At 37.4% G+C, this 17,003-nt stretch overlaps 1 protein-coding gene across 50 annotated transcripts in view; it reads left to right on the top strand.

The window, feature by feature from the left end:
• The window catches only part of SP100 (SP100 nuclear antigen), a 91,667-nt gene that overhangs the window by 20,424 nt on the left and 54,240 nt on the right, over positions 1 to 17,003 (top strand). For 21 of the 50 annotated variants that reach the window (XM_070270618.1, XM_070270619.1, XM_070270625.1 and 18 more), the window contains 4 exons: positions 10,837 to 10,999; positions 12,098 to 12,266; positions 15,364 to 15,447; positions 16,847 to 16,906. In XM_070270618.1, the coding sequence (XP_070126719.1) occupies positions 10,991 to 10,999; positions 12,098 to 12,266; positions 15,364 to 15,447; positions 16,847 to 16,906 (322 nt within the window). In that variant the 5' untranslated portion in view covers positions 10,837 to 10,990. The remainder of the gene's footprint in view (positions 1 to 10,836; positions 11,000 to 12,097; positions 12,267 to 15,363; positions 15,448 to 16,846; positions 16,907 to 17,003) is intronic. The other 29 variants (XM_070270620.1, XM_070270621.1, XM_070270622.1 and 26 more) reach the window with 3 other exon arrangements.

Genomic DNA, 17,003 nt, shown 5'->3' on the forward strand with positions numbered 1-17,003 from the left:
TTGTTCTGTTGGCTCTACTATTTCTATTTCTTCTGAGGTTGCCAGAAAATAGTAAAAGAAGGATCTGAAGGGAGCTGGGTGGAACTCTGGCACTGTTCATTAAGCCAGTGTTAACAGCCTGGGGTGTAGAGTTCCATGCTATTCCCAGTATTTGTTCCCAACTTTACACACAAATAAAAGATTTTTATTACTTTGGTTTGAATAAAAATGGATGAGGTCATAACCTGTCAATCTGAACTTGATGTTTCTATTCATCAATGAAACTGCCCCTCCATCTAAGTTACTAGAAATAAGTAGCTGTATAATATTCCAGCAGTATAGATTTGCCATAATTTATTCAATCATTCAGCCAACTGGACAGTCAGGTTGTTTTCAGCTTTATGGGTCAGTGTTATGTTGTTATTGTTGTATTTTGCTACAATAAAACTTTTGCTTCGATAAAAGCTTTTATATTTACGGGCATCCAACCAACAAACATTTATTAGTGCTTTGTGCATATCAAGTACTCAAGAAAAAATCAAGGAACAAAACACAAAATCCCTGTGCTTATGGCACATGTATTTTTGAGAGAAGAGAGACAATGAATAAGACAATAAACGCTAAATAAAATAAATAAGTAATTAATTTAATATGTTAGGGAGTGATAAGGACGTGGACAAAAAATAGAGCTAGATTAGAGGGTTGGGAGTATGGGGGCAGGGTGGAAGGCTGGGGCTATGATTTTAAGCAGGTTGGTCAAAGCAGGCCTCCTTGAGAAGGTGAGATGGAGCAAGGATCTTAAGGAGATGAGGGAGTTAGTTCATGACGTGAATCTCTGAACAAAGAACAAACCAGGCAGAGGAGACAGCCAGCACCAAGTTCCTGGGGCTGGAGTGTGCTTGGTGTAGTCAAGAAACAGCAAAGAGGAGGGTGCGGCCAGTGAGAAGCGAGCTGGGAGACAGGAGAGAAGGGCTGGATCCTTTTGGGCCCTTTGAACTCTGTAAAGACTTGGCTTTTACTCGGGGGAAATGGGGAGCCACTGAAAGTTCTGGAGCTCTTGTTTCTATAAGATGCATATTTGTGTTTTTATTTCCATAAGATAGGTTCCAAAAGTGGGACTAACTCCGGGTCCAGCTGTAGTGTATCTTAAAATTTAGCAGATATTGCCAGATCTTTTCTGAAAAGACTTTAGCAATTCACGTTCATACCAGCAATGGATGTCTGTTTCTCTGAACCTTCTCCCCACTGCAGTGTCACTTAAGATATTGTATTTGCCAATCTAATAAGTGAGAAGCCATTTCTCATTGATGTTTTAGTTTGTGTGTATTCACATATTCATTGGACATTTTCATTTTCTCTTCCCTAAGCTGCCTGTTCAGGTCCATTTTCTTTGGGGTTATTTGTCATATTTCATTAATAAGCTGGAATCTTTGTATATCAGATATATTTACCCTTTGTCATATGTGTCAAAATATTTTTCTACATTTCTTTTAATATCTTTTACACTTAAATCTATTAAATCTTCCTCTACCTTCTTTCTTTTTATATTTTTCTTGGTTTGACTCATATTTGTTCTATCATATAAGTTTTTACATTATCTTACCAGTTTCAGTGGGATTGCACATTACAAGTGCACCACACTTACACAGTAATTTCAAAAGGATGGATGTTTTAAAATCGCTATGTTTTCCTAATTGGGGGTACCTCATTTATGTCTGTTTATTTAGATCTTGTTTAGATCCTTCAATAAGATTTTAGGGTTTTCTTCATTTAGGTCCATGTTTTTCAGGTGTTTATAAATATATGCGTATGTATTTGCTATTGCTTCTGAAGTATTATATTTCTTTTCAATTTATGTTGTTCCAAATAAAATCTATAAGTTTTATTTATCTATGTTTTTATTCATGCATGTTGGCAAATTCTTCTTCTCGTTTTTATGGGTTTTAGTTAGGTCTCTGGGGTTTCTATGTATATAATCACAGGACATACGATGTTGTATCTTATTTTAGTATTTATACCAGTGACTTCATTCTCTTATTCTATTGCATTAACTAAAACTTCTAAAAATATATGTAAGACAATGGTAGTAATAGTAGGCATTGCCATCATTTTTTCTATTTAAATGACATCATCATTTCCATGTTCACTGTAATATTTGCTATTTTTGAAGACTTTCTATTGTGATAATGTCTATTTCATATAGTTTTTAAAAAGTAGCTCTTGGTTCTTATCAAATTCCTTTTAAAAATCATTTAGGGATATATTTATATACTTTTTCTTCCTTGTGTTTGCTGATGTAAGAAATTATATAAAGAGATTTCCTAATGTTGAACCATCTTTATTCATTTTCATTTCATTTTCCTTTTTCTTCTTTTTTTGAAATACCCTCGAACAGAAGTTTTATTTCATCTTTGGCCCAACACAGTACTTTTTTGTTTTATAAAATCTCTGGGTGACTTTTTGCTTTAACGTGCAGTCTGTTCAGCTTCTGCTGGTTATAACTTTTTGAGACTTCTTTTGTGGCCAACGTGATGATCTACATTGATATACATTTTAAGGACATTGGGAAAAAATAGTGTGTTCCTTGTTTTTAGATTACCAGATTAAATAGCATATCATGCTTGCTAATTTCTCCAGAGCTGTGTATTTTGACCATGTTTTTAATATGTGAAGAGTCAAAAACTAAAGGTGAATTGTTTTTCCCATCCATAAAACATTTGTCCCATTATTTGTTCTTGAATTTTACTTTGATATGGATATGAACACTCCTATTTTTGTCTTGTTTACATTTGAACACCATAACTTCCCTATCTTTGAATTTAACAAATTTTGTGTCACTTCGTCTTTCTTGTGTCTTTTGTTGGATTCCATTTTTGATCCTGTGCCTTTCAATATCATCGTTTCACTTGCATTTAGTGTTTTAAACAGTATATTTTTCATACTTTTTTTTTTCTGTTTTAACTTTTAGAATGCCTGTTGTTTTCGTTGTTTTTTCTCTCAAAAATGCAAGCTATGTTTCTTTTTGATTTTGTTTTTTAGTGTTTCATAAGGTTTTATAGAGTCTGATTTCGCTTAACCAGTGGTTACTTCCAGTTTTTAAAAATTATTTTTAACCTATATTTCTGCAATTCTTAGCATCGAATTTGAAACTATATTGTTCACATTTTTCATTCTTAAAAGAAATTATTTAACTCAAATTTCCCTTTACCACTCAGATCAACACTTTTTTAATACAATTCGAAGCTTTACGTCAAGATAGTTGCTATTATATTATTTAGCAAAGTAGAATTTTTCTCTTTCTAGAATGATTTTCTGCATATAGATCCTGTACACATTTTGTTAGGTTCATACCTGAGTATTTCATGGTTTTGCTGCTACTATGAATGGCATTGTTTCATTTCATTTCAAATTCCGATTTTTCAGTGCTGGCATGTGCAAAACCAGTTGACCTTCATATATGAATCTATGTCTAGCGACCTTGCTATACTTACCTATTAGTTCCAAGAGTTTTTTTTTAATTCTTTGGGATTTTTATACATAGACAATCATGTCATCTGCAAACAAAGACAGTTTTATCTCTTCCTTTGCAAACTCTATACCTTAAACTTCCTTTTCTTCTTTTTTTACACTAGCTATGCCTTCCAGTACCACATTGTATAGGAGTGGTAAAGAGGACATCTTTGCCTTGTTCCTGATCTTAGGGGGAAAGTGTGCAGGTTCTCAACAGTAAGCGTGATATTGGCTATAGGTTTTTTATAGATGTTCTTTCTTAAGTTGAAGAAGTTCCTCTCTGAGAGATTTTACATGAATGATGTTGGGTTTTATCAAATGACTTTTCTGCATCAATTGATATGATCATTCAATATTTCTTATTTAGCCTGTTGTTGTGGATTACACAGATTGATTTTGAATATTGAACCAGTCTTGCATATTTGGAATAAATTCCACGTGGTCATGCTGCATAATTTTTTTTACACACTGTTGAATTCAATTTGCTAAGATTTTCTTGAAGACTTTTGCAAGTATTTTCATGAGAGATACTGGTCTGTAGTTTGTCTTTATCTGTTTTTGGTATTATAGTAATGTTGGACTCATAGAAGGAATTAAGAAGTGTTCTCTCTGCTTCTATTTTCTAGACAAGATCATGGGTAATTGATATAAATTCTTAATGTTTAGTAGAATTTACCAGTGAAACCATCTGGGCTTAGTGCTTAGTTTTTTCTAAGTTATTAATTACTGATTCTGTTTTTTTAATGGACCTACGCCTGTTCAAATTATCCATTTCTCCTTGTGTGAGTTTCAGTAGTTGTGTCTTTCTAGGATTTGGTTCATTTTATTTAAGTTAACAAGTTTGTGGGAATAGATTTGTTAAAAGTATTTCTTTTTGTTATTTTTTTTTAACGTCCATGGAATTAGTTGTAATGATTCTGCCTTCACTTCTGATATTGATAATTTGTATCTTCTCTCTTTTTTCTTCTTGGGTAGCCTGAGTAGAAGTTTATCAATTTTATTGAACTTTTCCAAGAACCAGCTTTAGGTTTTGTGGATTTTTCTCTTTTGTGTCCTAGTTCCAATTTCACTGATTTCTGCTTTAATTTTTCTTTCTTTCCTTCTAGTGCTTTAGACTTAAGCTGCTTTTCCTTTTCCAGTTTCCTAAGCAGAGAAATGTAAATTATTGAGGTTACATCTTTTCTCTTCTTTTCTTTTTAAACTTTGACTTCACGATTGGCACCTGAGCTAACAACTCTTGCCAATCTTCTTTTTTTTTAATCTTTTTTCCCTGTTTTTTTTTCTCCCCAAATCCCCCCAGTACATAGTTGTATATTTCAGTTGTGGGTCCTTCTACTTGTGGCATGTGGGACGCCACCTCAACATGGCCTAGTGAGCGGTGCCACGTCCGCGCCCAGGATCCGATCCCAACCCTGGGCCCCCGAAACAGAGTGCACGAACTTAACCACTTGGCCACAGGACCGGCCCCCTTTTTCTTTTTTTAATACATACATTTAGTGGAATACATTTCTCTCTAATCACTCCTTTTTTTCTGCACCCATCACATTTTGATAAGTTGTATGTTCAGTTTCATTTAGTTCAAAATATTTTTAAATTTCTCTTGAGACTTCTTCTCTGACACATCTGTTGTTTAGAAGCGTATTTTTAAATCTCCAAGTGTTTGGGTATTTTCTACCTATCTTTCTGTTATCAGTTTGCAGTTTAATTACTTTGTTGTCTGAGAACATACTTTTTATGATTTCTATTCTTTTAAATTTGTTAAGGGGTGTGTTATGGCCACAGTGTGGTCTATCTTGGTGAAGGTGATTATTCCCTCTGATCTTGAGAAATATGTCTGTTCTGCTGTTGTTGGATGGAGTAGTCTAAAGATGTCAAATAGATAGAGTTGATAGGTAGTGATGTTCTGGTCAACCGTATTCTTATTGCTTCTCTACCTGCTTGGTGTATAAATTACTAAAAGAGAGTTGTTCAAGTATCCAAGTGTATTAGTGGATTTGTCTATTTCAGTTGCAGTTCTATCAACGTTTACCCCAGATAATTTGATGCTGTGTGTTAAGGATTGTTATGTCTTTTGGAAAACCAACCCCTTTGTCCTATGTAATGCTCAAGAGATGATTTGATAATTTTTCTTGTTCGGAAGTCTTGTTTCCCTTGAAATACTATAACTATTCCATCTTTCTTTTGATTAGTGTTAGCATGATCTCTCTATCTCCATTCTTAACCTGCGTCTTTATATTTACGGGTTTTTCTTGGGTTGAGTCTTGTTTTATGAGTCATGTTGACAATTTCTGCTTTTAATTGGAGTCTTTAGACCATTCACTGAAAGTGATTACTGATCTATTGGATTAATATCTACGGTGTTTGTAACTGTACCGTGTTTACTCATTGTATTTGTTCTTTGTTTGTCTTTTTCCCCTCTTTTTCTGCCGCCTCTGGTTTTAATTTAGCATTTTATATGGTTCCATACTATCTCTTCTGTTAACATATCATTTGTACTTCTTTTTCAATGTTTTTAGTGGTTGCTTAGAGTTTGCAAAATACATTTTATACTATTTCACCTGTAGCACAGGTACCTTATAACAGAGTATTCCAAATTCCTTCCTCCTAGCCCTATGACATTGCTGTCATTCATTGCACTTATCTATAAGCTGTAATCATCACCTATTCCAATCTAAGATGTTCTTGTTCTCAGTCTGATGTCAGACTGCCATCTTGGGTTTCCCTCTAATGTCTCCAGGATTGAGTCCACTGGTTTCTAGTTTTCACATCTTCCTCATTACTGGATTACTTCCCTGTTTTTCTAGAATCCATCCTATTGTGTTTTCCTAAGGGTGGATGTGTGCTGCTCAATGTTATACACTTACAAAATAAACAAATAGATAAACTAGAACCATACTAGAGGACTTAGAAAATTTTTTTGCAAGGTATTAATGTACAAGACAAATTTGATGCAGAAAACTGTCTATAATGCATAGAAATAAAATGATATAATATTACAATGTAATATGATGAAAAAAACCCTGCCAAATGTTGGTAGGTTATAGATATAGGTAGATGGAATTATTGGCTTAGAGAGAATTTAGGGACAAATACATGCAAGTTTCCTAAAATGAATTATGCAAGCGGAGTAGGAACAGTGATGTGGATGGAAAGGAAGGAGAGACGTGGTTGGAAACAAGCAACACATAAAAAGAAAAATACAGTCATGCGTGGCATAATGACATTTTGGTCAACAGCCCACCACTTATACAATGGTGATCCCATAAGATTAATACCATACAGCTTAGGTGTGTAGTAGGCTATACCATCTATCATGTTCACACAATAACAAAATCGCCTAATGACACAATTCTCAGAATGTATTGCCATCATTAAGTGACAACAAATGACTGCAGTAGTTGCATAAAAATTTAAGAGCATGTATAAAATGCATTTTTAAAACTTCATATATATGCATTGGTATATACATGAAGGAAATAAAATTTTAGGAAAAATACCCACAAAGGGTGTTTTTAAAGTAAAATTTCTCAGCCCTACATGTCTGAAGTTGTCCTGATTCACTCCAAGTTTTGAAGGGCTATGTACAGTTACTGTCAATGACGAGATGTCTCAAGCTATTCTTGCCATTATTCCTCCACAGGTGACCGGTTTCATAATTCTTTCTGGAAGCTTTTAAGTTCTCTTTGATTTTTAATTGTTGTCATTTTATAATGATGTGCCTTTGTTTGGTTCTTTTAAAATTCATTTGTCTAAGTACCCAATTTTGTCCTTTGAAAAACTTCATGTCCTTCTGCTCCATAGTATCTCCTTAAAAAATTCTCTTGATGTGTTCCTCCTCTGCATTTTCCTTGCACGTTTTCTTGACTCCAATTAGGTGGCTGTTAGACCACCTAAATTAATCTTTACCCTCTTATATTTTCTCTCAAATTTACTCATTTTTCCTCCACTTAATCTCTTTACTTAATTTTCTGGGAAATTTCCTCGATTTTATTTTATAACCATTTTAGTAAATTTTACTCAATTTCCAAAACTCAGTTGTAAAAAATATCTAAGGCCACTATCTGTTTCTTTGATAGCTCCTTTTTCATTGTATCTTGGGGTGCAATATGTGTTCTCCACTCTCTCTAAAAATATTAGAGGTTTTTAAGTTTCTCCTGTTTCCTATAATATCTCTGTTTCTTCTGGAGTAACTTTTTTCTCTTTTTCATTTTATTCTTTCTTTCTGCTGTTTGGAGAATTTCCTCAAAAGTCTACTGACCTGTGGTTATCTGTTCCTACTTAAGAGGAGGTTCTGGAAATCAATCAATGTGATTCACCAATTTAAAGAATAAAGAAGCAAAACCATATAAATGCATTTGATAATATTCCACATCTGTCCACGGTAAAACTCTGCAAACTAGGAATGGATAGAAACTTCCTCAGTCTCATTTAAAATACATATATTTAAAATATATATATGTGTGCACGCACACACACACGTGTACAGCAAACATCCTACTTAATGGTGATACTGAATGCTTTTTCTCTAAGATAGGAAACAAGCAAGGAAGTCCACTCTCACCACTTCTCCTCAATATTGTATTTAAATGCCTAATGGAGCAATAAGGGAGAAAAAGAAAAAGAAAATTGTTGGAAAGGAAGAAGTAGAAAAGTTTTATTTACTGATGACATAGTTACTTATTTCTATACAATCCAAAAGAAATCTATCAAATACATTACTAAAATACACGAATTTAGCAAGGTGATGAATGCATGATTAATATTTTTGAAAAACATTCTATTTTCATACAATAGTAATAAGCAATTTAAAAAGCAATACCATTTAAAGTAGCACCAGAAAGAATGAAATAACTAGAAGTAAGTTTAATGGAAGTTGTGCGTGACTTCTACACTAAAAACTATAAGCACTTCTTAAATTAAATTAAGGAAAACCAAATAAACAGAGAGCTATACAATGTTAACAGACTGGAGCTCAATATTGTTAAGATGTCAGTTCTCACCAAATTTATCTATAGGTTCAATGCAAACCTAGTAAAAATCCAAAAGGTTTTTCCTGTGGAAATTGACAATTTTATTTTAAAAGATATGTTAAAAAACAAAAGACCTAGAAAAGCCAAGAAAATCTTTCTCTAATGACTTCAAGACTTTCTATAAGCTATAGTATTCAAGCCAATTTGCTATTGGCATAACGATAGACAATCAGATCAATGATGTAGAATAGAAAATCCGGAAATAGACCCATGCTTATATTGTAAATTGCTTTTTGAATATTTTCATTAACTTGGGGTAGGCAAAGATTTCTTAGATAGTACACTAAAGTCATTAAGCACAAAAGAAAAAAAGTTGATATATTTGGCTTCATCAAAATTAAAAATTTCTCCTCATTAAAGAAATGATTTAGAAAGTGAAAGACAAACCACAAGTTGGGAGAAAATGTTCGCAATACATAAATCAAACAAAACATTTCTTTCGTAATTTATAACAAACTCCTACACAGCAATAAGTAAAAGACAACCCAAAAATATAAATGGGCCAAGACTTGAAGAGATACTTTACAAATGAAGATATATGAATTGCCAATAAGCATATAAAAATGTGCTCAACATCATTACTTATTAAAGAAATACAAATTAAAACTATTTGAGATACCACATCACACACACTGGAATGGCTAAATTTAAAAGGCTATTCCTAATAGACTTTGAAAGCAGTTTGGCAGGTTCTAAAGTGGATAAACACTCCTACACAATGACCCAGCAATTCTACTCCTAGTTATTTACCCAAGAGAAATGAAAAAAGTCATGCCACAAAGAGACTTGGGCAAGAACAGTGATAGACCCACACAGTGGAATAGCCTCGACAATAGAAAGAAAGAAACTACTACTCATCCAACAACATGGATGATGAGCAAAAGAAGTAAGGCACAAAAGCATACATGATATACTATTCCATATACGAAATCCAATAACAATCCAAGTGAACATACGGTGATAGACAGGACAGCAATGTTTGCCTTTGAGAGGCTGCCTGGCTCCAGGTAGCCACCTTATGGGTTGAGAGGTAGAAGATGCACTGTTCTGTTCTTCGTTTTACAAATAACACATTAGTTTTCAGGATCCTGACTCCCTTATTATCCCCCCTGCCTCTTCAGCATTCCACAGGGCACACTGGTTGCTTCCTGACTCCTGGGAGCATCATTTACCTACAATAGCAATTAGAGTTCCTTTTTTGTCTTATAGGTTTGGGTTGAAATCTCTCATCTGCTCACTGCCCCTGCCATTCTCTTTGTTATTGTGAACCCAGTTCCTTTTTTAGTATTTTAGTGGGCTTTTAATAAAAGAAAAGACAAACACTTCTTTGCAGTCTGCAAAATTTAACCAGAAACTTTTTTGAAAAATAAAATTCAACACAATAGCGTGACATTATTATTCCCTGATGCGTGTTGGGTACTGAGAAGTGCCAGTAATTCTCGTCTAATTTGACAAAGAAATCTTCTGAGTCTTCATAATATTCAGGGACACAAGATGTTGGTTAAAACACTAATATCAGAGCAATAAAATGATCAACTATGAACCAGAAATACAGACTCTGGTTTAAAATTACTTTCACAGGAAAGAGCAGCAATTTCTGAAATTCAGATGCCTAAAAAGATTCACTATATATGACAATAGCACAGACAGATTTATATTAACAGAAAGCAGAAGTCCCGGGAGAAATAATTGATATTACTGCGAAATTCTCCATTTGTACCATAGCATATCATTATCAAACCACATCTTATCATTTATGAACTAGTTTTATTATCCAAGATGGTATTTCTCTTAAGAGCTGTAGATCAGAGAAGGGACACCTTGTCTTTCTCTTTCTGAGATATTTTCTCTGAGTTGTTAATTAAGGTGCATTTTCAAGGTTGGATTCTACTATTATTCCATTATTTTTTATTGTTCTGTGGATGACTTGTTTACTCCATCTCAATTTTATACAAATTTTAAAAAATTTTAATTAACAAAATATTACAGATATGTATAAGAGAACATATCTTTACAATGGCTTTGACTGGGAAGGCTGACTTTTTCACTCCTGTGTATAAATCTTTCTTAACCTCTATACTTTCTTCTATTATATCTCCATTTATTGCTTCAGTTCCATTTATTCTAGTCCCTCCTCAGGACTACTTACTTCATATATGTTGGTTCTTCATATATAAAATCCTATGGATGAAATAGCCTTCAAATATAAAATGTTTCCTATATAAAGTCCTATATCCTTCATACATAAAATCCTATGGCCTCCACAAGCATCTCGAAGTCTTGATGACTATTTTCTCATGGTGTCTTTTCTCCCCAGCATATCCACAGAAGACAAGAACGCACAAGACAGGCTGTTCTATGAGACTGTATTCAGGCACTTCAAAAGACATAAGGTGGAGATTTCAAGTGCAATTAAAAAAGCATACCCTTTCTTTGAGGGCCTCCGCGACCGTGAACTCATTACCAATAAAATGTATGAAGTAAGTAAATTTGTCATGTCCCAATCTGGTTAACCAGCCCCAGACTAAGTTATGCTTTGATATCCTGGACCCAAACATCAGGGCACAGCTTTCCAACTGAGGAGCCTCCTATGACTGGGGGACCTTTTCAATTATTGCTGTAAGTGTTCGTGTATGTACAAAGGGAAAGGAGAAGCAGGCATCACCAGAGACAGTCCTGCTTCTGAAGGAATGGTGCTCCATGGTGCCCACTGGAGTTGGGGTGAATAGCAGTGGAGATTGGCTGGATCTGAAGCAGGTGTGTCCCACAGACGTATAATGCCTTGCAGGAATGCACACAATATAGCATAAGAATTAAAAGTAGTTTTAATTGATTAATAAATTTAATGAATTGATTTAATGAAACAATAATTGATACAGCATTTCATTTCAATGAACTTCGGTTTAAATGCTTTGACCTGAGAACATTAAAGCACACACAGAATTGATGTCTTCTTAGGACAAATTTGAAAATGGATACTTGCTATATTTTGCCCAACAGTTTTCAGTTTTCTTCTCCTTTCTTTTCTTTTTTATCTTTTTGGTATTTCTGGAGTCTAGGAATTTGGGTTATTTTAGCAATAGGTGTTGCTGGATATACGGAGATGCAAGTCTTCCCTTTGCGCTGTGAATATGCTTTTTCTGTGGTCAAGTTCACAAAGAGGAGAACTGTCACCTGGCTTCCTGAGTTCTTCCACGCCAAGTCAGTTCAGAGCTTGTCCAATCAACAAAACAACTGCTCATCACCTGCTAAGTCTATTCCTAGAACATATGACCAAGTTCTTAAAGGGCCATGCAACATTTAACTTTGAACCCAGTTTTATTCTTCAAAATTGCTTCTTCTTACATCTAATGTAAATGAGTGTGAGAAGATCTTATTCACAAATGGGTATTTTTAAGGAGGAAGGATTTACTAGTTTCACTTAGTAGCCATACAAATATATAGAAATCCTAAAACTTTCCCTGAGAAGATACCTAGGTAGAGAAATTGGAGTACATTACCCATAAATTCACTTTCAAGGGCTCTTCTATAACTTGGAAGTCTGTATTTATATTTTCTCCATTCAATATTTTTTTAAGGATGCTCAGGATTCTTGTAGAAACCTGGTCCCTATACAAAGAGTGGTATACCATGTGCTCAGTGAACTGGAGAAGACTTTTGATGTGCCGCTTCTGGAAGCCTTGTTCAGCGAGGTCAACATGCAGGAGTACCCCGATTTGCAGTACATTTATAAAAGCTTCGAAAAGGGTAATTGGGTTTATTACTGACCTTTTGATGTCCAGGACAAATTTTTTTTTTGATAAATATATATTGAGCTCCTACCATGTGCCACACATGGTGCTGGGCAGTGGGGATATAGCAGTTTAAAAACACACATATCATGAGCCTTCTCAAAGCTTATGGTATAGTAACTATGGCACACAACACCCACCTAGAGATCTGCTTAACTAGGTATTTTTAGACTCACAGGATGGCCAGAGCCACATGGGATCATATTTACTTAGAAGGACAAATGACAGGGAACACAGCATCCCGATAGGGCGGCATCATTTGCTCCTCTTCTGTGATACCCCTTGCAGTAGTCCACACAGCAGTCTACCTGGTTCACTACTGCCCATCTCAAGTGACAGCTTACTGGTAAATGCAGGATCCACATTGATTTAGTAGCACCATGACCATGGGGGTCGATATCTCATGTAACAACTCCATAATCGTAACATTCAGGTACCCCATGATGGACAAGCTGAGTTTCAAGAGTCACCACAATGAAGGAAGACCAAAGTATGACTTATAGTCCATAGATGAACACCCTCCCGTACCCCCATCTACATGCAATCTACTATTTATGGCTCATTTTTAACCCTAAACCCAGTGTTGGCCTAGTAACACAGAAGAAAGGCCACCTTCATCAGGTTGCCAGAGTAAGAAAGTTAATCCAACATGAAATTTGCTCTTAAAAAAGCAGAAATGGTTTTATTAACTCTTTCTCCACAAGGAGTGAAGCAAACATTACTCAAATAATCACAAAACCTCTTGTTCTGCCCAGGACTATTTTTGATGCTATACAAAACTAAAGGTTTGACTCTTGAATTTTTCCCGAGAAGGCATGATTTATACTTGTTTAACGGAACACAGTTAAGAGAATGCTCTACTACGTAGACAGAGAGAGAGAGAGAGGCACTTGCCTAGAAAACTTTTTATTCCAACACAGTTTGGGCTCAGTGGAGTTCTCCAGATAAGATAAGAAAAACGGTCACATGTCCTGAGGAGGGTGGATGCTATGGATCAGGCATGGATTGTGAAAGAGTCTAATGTGTTTTCAAAACAAGGACAAATTCCATTTGGTTCAGTCAGAGAGTGAGAAGCAGACTGTGGGAGCTGATTCAAGAGAGAGAAGTTTGAAGAAGATTTTGCAAAGTCTAGCATATAAAGCTAAGCAATTTGAAGTTTATTACTAGGCAATAAAGAGACGCTAACAGGTTTATAAGAAAGGGGAAAAAAGTAAGCATAAAGCTTATGTCTTGTTGATTCATGTCAATAGCAATCTTATCTAATTAAAAACAAAATTTCTGGGCCAGCCCCATGGCTGAGTGGTTAAGTTGCGTGCTCTGCTGCAGCGGCCCAGGCTTTTACTGGTTCGGATCCTGGGTACAGACAAGGCACCACTCATCAAGCCACGTTGAGGCGGCGTCCCACATGCCACAACTAGAAGGACCCACAACTAAAATATACAACTATGTACTGGGGGGATTTGGGGAGAAAAAACATAAAGAAAAGAAAATAGATTGGCAACAGTTGTTAGCTCAGGTGCCAATCTTTAAAGAAAAAAATTAATTAATTAAAAAATTTTGAAAAATTTTAAAAATTAAAAAAAATATAAAAACAAAATTTCTACAGCAAGTCATTCAACTCAAAAAAGGAATAAAGGAAGTCAAATACCTAGTCACAAATTTCACGTCAATATTACTTTTGTAATCCAGATGTCCCCAGGCCTTGGGTACGAAGGGAATGGCAGCTACCTTTACTGCCCACATCTCAGGAGCTCTGATCCTCTCCATGGACTGCCAGGACGCCCCTCCCCGGGCCCAGTATCCACATCACACATGTTAGTTTCTGGGGCTCCTCATGCTGAGATTACCTGCACCAACACTTGCTGCCACCCACCTGCCCCTAGGGGAGATGGCAGTGGCTGACTCCGGGACCCTGTTGTCCATGGGACATGTAGGTCAAGAGCCCAAAGCCAGGAGATTGGGGAGTTTAGCCCAGGGTGGGACACCTTCTCCTGCTGACTGGCCCCCACCTTCATCCAGTGCAAAGAAGCCCTCCACTACCACGCCAACCCCAACCCCTCATAGGAAAACCTGTGCAGAGGACTCCTCCACCTTTCTGGTTTGTGCCCTTTGTTCTCCTCATATCTTCTACCTGATTTTGCCAGTATTTGAAGATGTGTCCTGGGATGACAAAGCATCTGTGGTCCCCACAGTCCTGTCCATCTCACCTCCTGCAGGCATTGTCCCAGGAGGAGCTCCTGTCATCAGCCCTGGGGCAGCACAGGCCCCATCACCTCCCATGGCATCTCCTCCTCCCTGGACTCCTCACAGAGACACTCCCCTGTGCTTCTTAGTTTATTTGCTTCCTCCTACGTTTTCTGGGTCATCCACATGCAGGGGCCCTGGTCTGGTGTCCTAGGCCCCCTCGTTGGCAGCCTCCCGGGCCCCTGATCCACACTCTTGGGGACGTCTTCCAGCACTGCGATATACACTCTCTGCTTGTAGCTTCAGAGAGTCTTTACTTTGTTCCTGGGATCTTTCCCCCATGGAAGCTCTGTCTAGTTCCTCCCTGTGTCTTCTGGCTTGTCACTTTGAGAACCATTCATAGTCCCGGACTCAAGTAAGCCAAACCCTCCTCTTCTCTAGCTGTTTCTTTCAGGCTGGTGGACTTTCCCTATTATACACACGGATCTCTCTAGGATCTTAACTCTTTTTCCAAGGAAACCCCTCTGTTTCTCCCTTACAGCTTGAACAGTTCAGAAAACATATTTCAATTCTACCGTTTATTTTGATGTATGCTTTCCTGGCTAGCTGAAGTTTTTTTTTTTTACACGAGCAACAGGCACATAATGTTTCCAAAACTCCTTCATCCCCACGTTTGAGTGGGAAACATAAAGGCTCCCTTGCTGGGGGTTCTCTTCTGTTTCAGAGAAGATGAGGGGTATTTTACCATGAGGATCTGAGCTCTGAGTGACCCGAGGTTTGGAAATTCCTAACCGTGTAATTTTGCGATGTTGTCTCTGGTTTCTGATGGAGATCTCTAATTGCCTTCTTCTCTCTCACCTTCTCTTCAGCAGTCCAAGAGAAAAGGTATCTCCAGGAAAGGGAAGGAGAACAGATGGAGGAGAGGCCTAATATCCAGCTAAGACTTGAACAAGGTGATTGCGACCTGATAAACACCCATTCTCATCTGCTATGAGGAAAGGAGAAAGGGAGATGGGGGCTGAGCCCTGAGTGGACACTGTGAATCAGGGAGATATTGAAGGAGCATGGAGAAGACGGGAGGGTGTTTGCATGAGTGTCTGACCTGAAGCCAAATCCTGGAGGAAGATCTCTGACAAGAGACTGTTGGTCCAATGACTAAGACAAAGGAAGAGGAACCCAGTGTGTCAGTAAACCAGATTTAAAGAAAATGACTACCTGGAAGTAATTTCAATTTAGAGAGTCCCCTGTAGGAGAAGATCAATGTGAAGCTGTGAAGGGCTAGAACTATGGGCCAAAGTTAGCATCAAACAAGAGACCTTTGATGATGGCAGAAGAAGGGACTGACTTAAATGTGGGAGACGTTGTTCAAGAGCAGGAATATTCAAGGAGAAAGGCAGTCATATAGAGACAAGAGAGAAAGTAGTCAAGATGTGGAGAAGAGGATGTGGGCACTTTGAGAGAAAGAAAGAGGAGGAAGGAGGGGAAATGACAGAGGAGAAAGGGGTAAAGGACACAATAAAAACAACCATATTATTCACATCTCAGTTGACTGAGCATTTACTCTGGCACTTGTGGGTTCAGTGCTCATGGCTGCCATTGGAGGGTAGTATCACTTATGTGCCCATTATGCAGATAAGGAAGCTGAAGTCTGGAGACCATGTATGTAGTTGGGCTGGGGTCAAACGAGCAAGGATGAACCCAGGAATTCTGAACCCAGAGCCCATGTTCTTAACCCTGTACACTACCCAGATAATCTAACGGAAAAGACAGAAACATGAAACAAAAATAAAGAAATATATGCAGAGAGAAAGAGAGAAAAAGAATACTGGGAGCTGGAGGAAGTAGAGGAGAATCAGACACTGAATCCCCATGGAAAGGCCAACAAGACAGAGTGAACAGATGTGTAGAGGGAGAGTGTGGAGTAAGAGGGGGTGAGGACAAGGCACCCAGACTTTGTAGGAACTGAGGTAAGGCTACCAGTCAGGGACAGCTCTGGGGACAAAGGCAGGTTCACTATGACTGTGGTTGACAAGAAAAGCCATCAGCACTTACCCAAGTGCCTCATGGAGGACACACAGTGAGATGACCTGGTGGAGCCCTCTCAACCAGGGGTGCAGCTGACCCCAGATCCGACTCTAGAGGGATGGATTTGGGCTGTAAGAGTTGAGTGGGATCTGCCAGGTCAGATGGTCTCTGTATTGATTGATAGGCTCTGTACTGATCTCATTGACCCCTGGAGGGGGTCTCCAACTCCCTTTATAAAAAAGGGATTTTGTAGAAAAAGGGATTAGGGGAGAATGGCACAGCCCATACTCCAATTACTGAAATAAACTTCTAATTTCTTCCCCCTAGGAACTGGCGAAAACTCGCGAAGCCCATCCTGGTCAGGTGAAGAATCCTCGTCTTATCACGGTCTGTTTGTGTTGACTGTTCTGTGATCCTTTGCTGTTCTTGATGCATTCTGGGATGTGCTGTGGTGGGGCCTGCTTCTGTGTATCACAGATTGCCC

The sequence above is a fragment of the Equus caballus genome, chromosome 6 (genome assembly GCF_041296265.1).
Source record: "Equus caballus isolate H_3958 breed thoroughbred chromosome 6, TB-T2T, whole genome shotgun sequence".
Classification (NCBI taxonomy): Eukaryota; Metazoa; Chordata; class Mammalia; order Perissodactyla; family Equidae; genus Equus; species Equus caballus.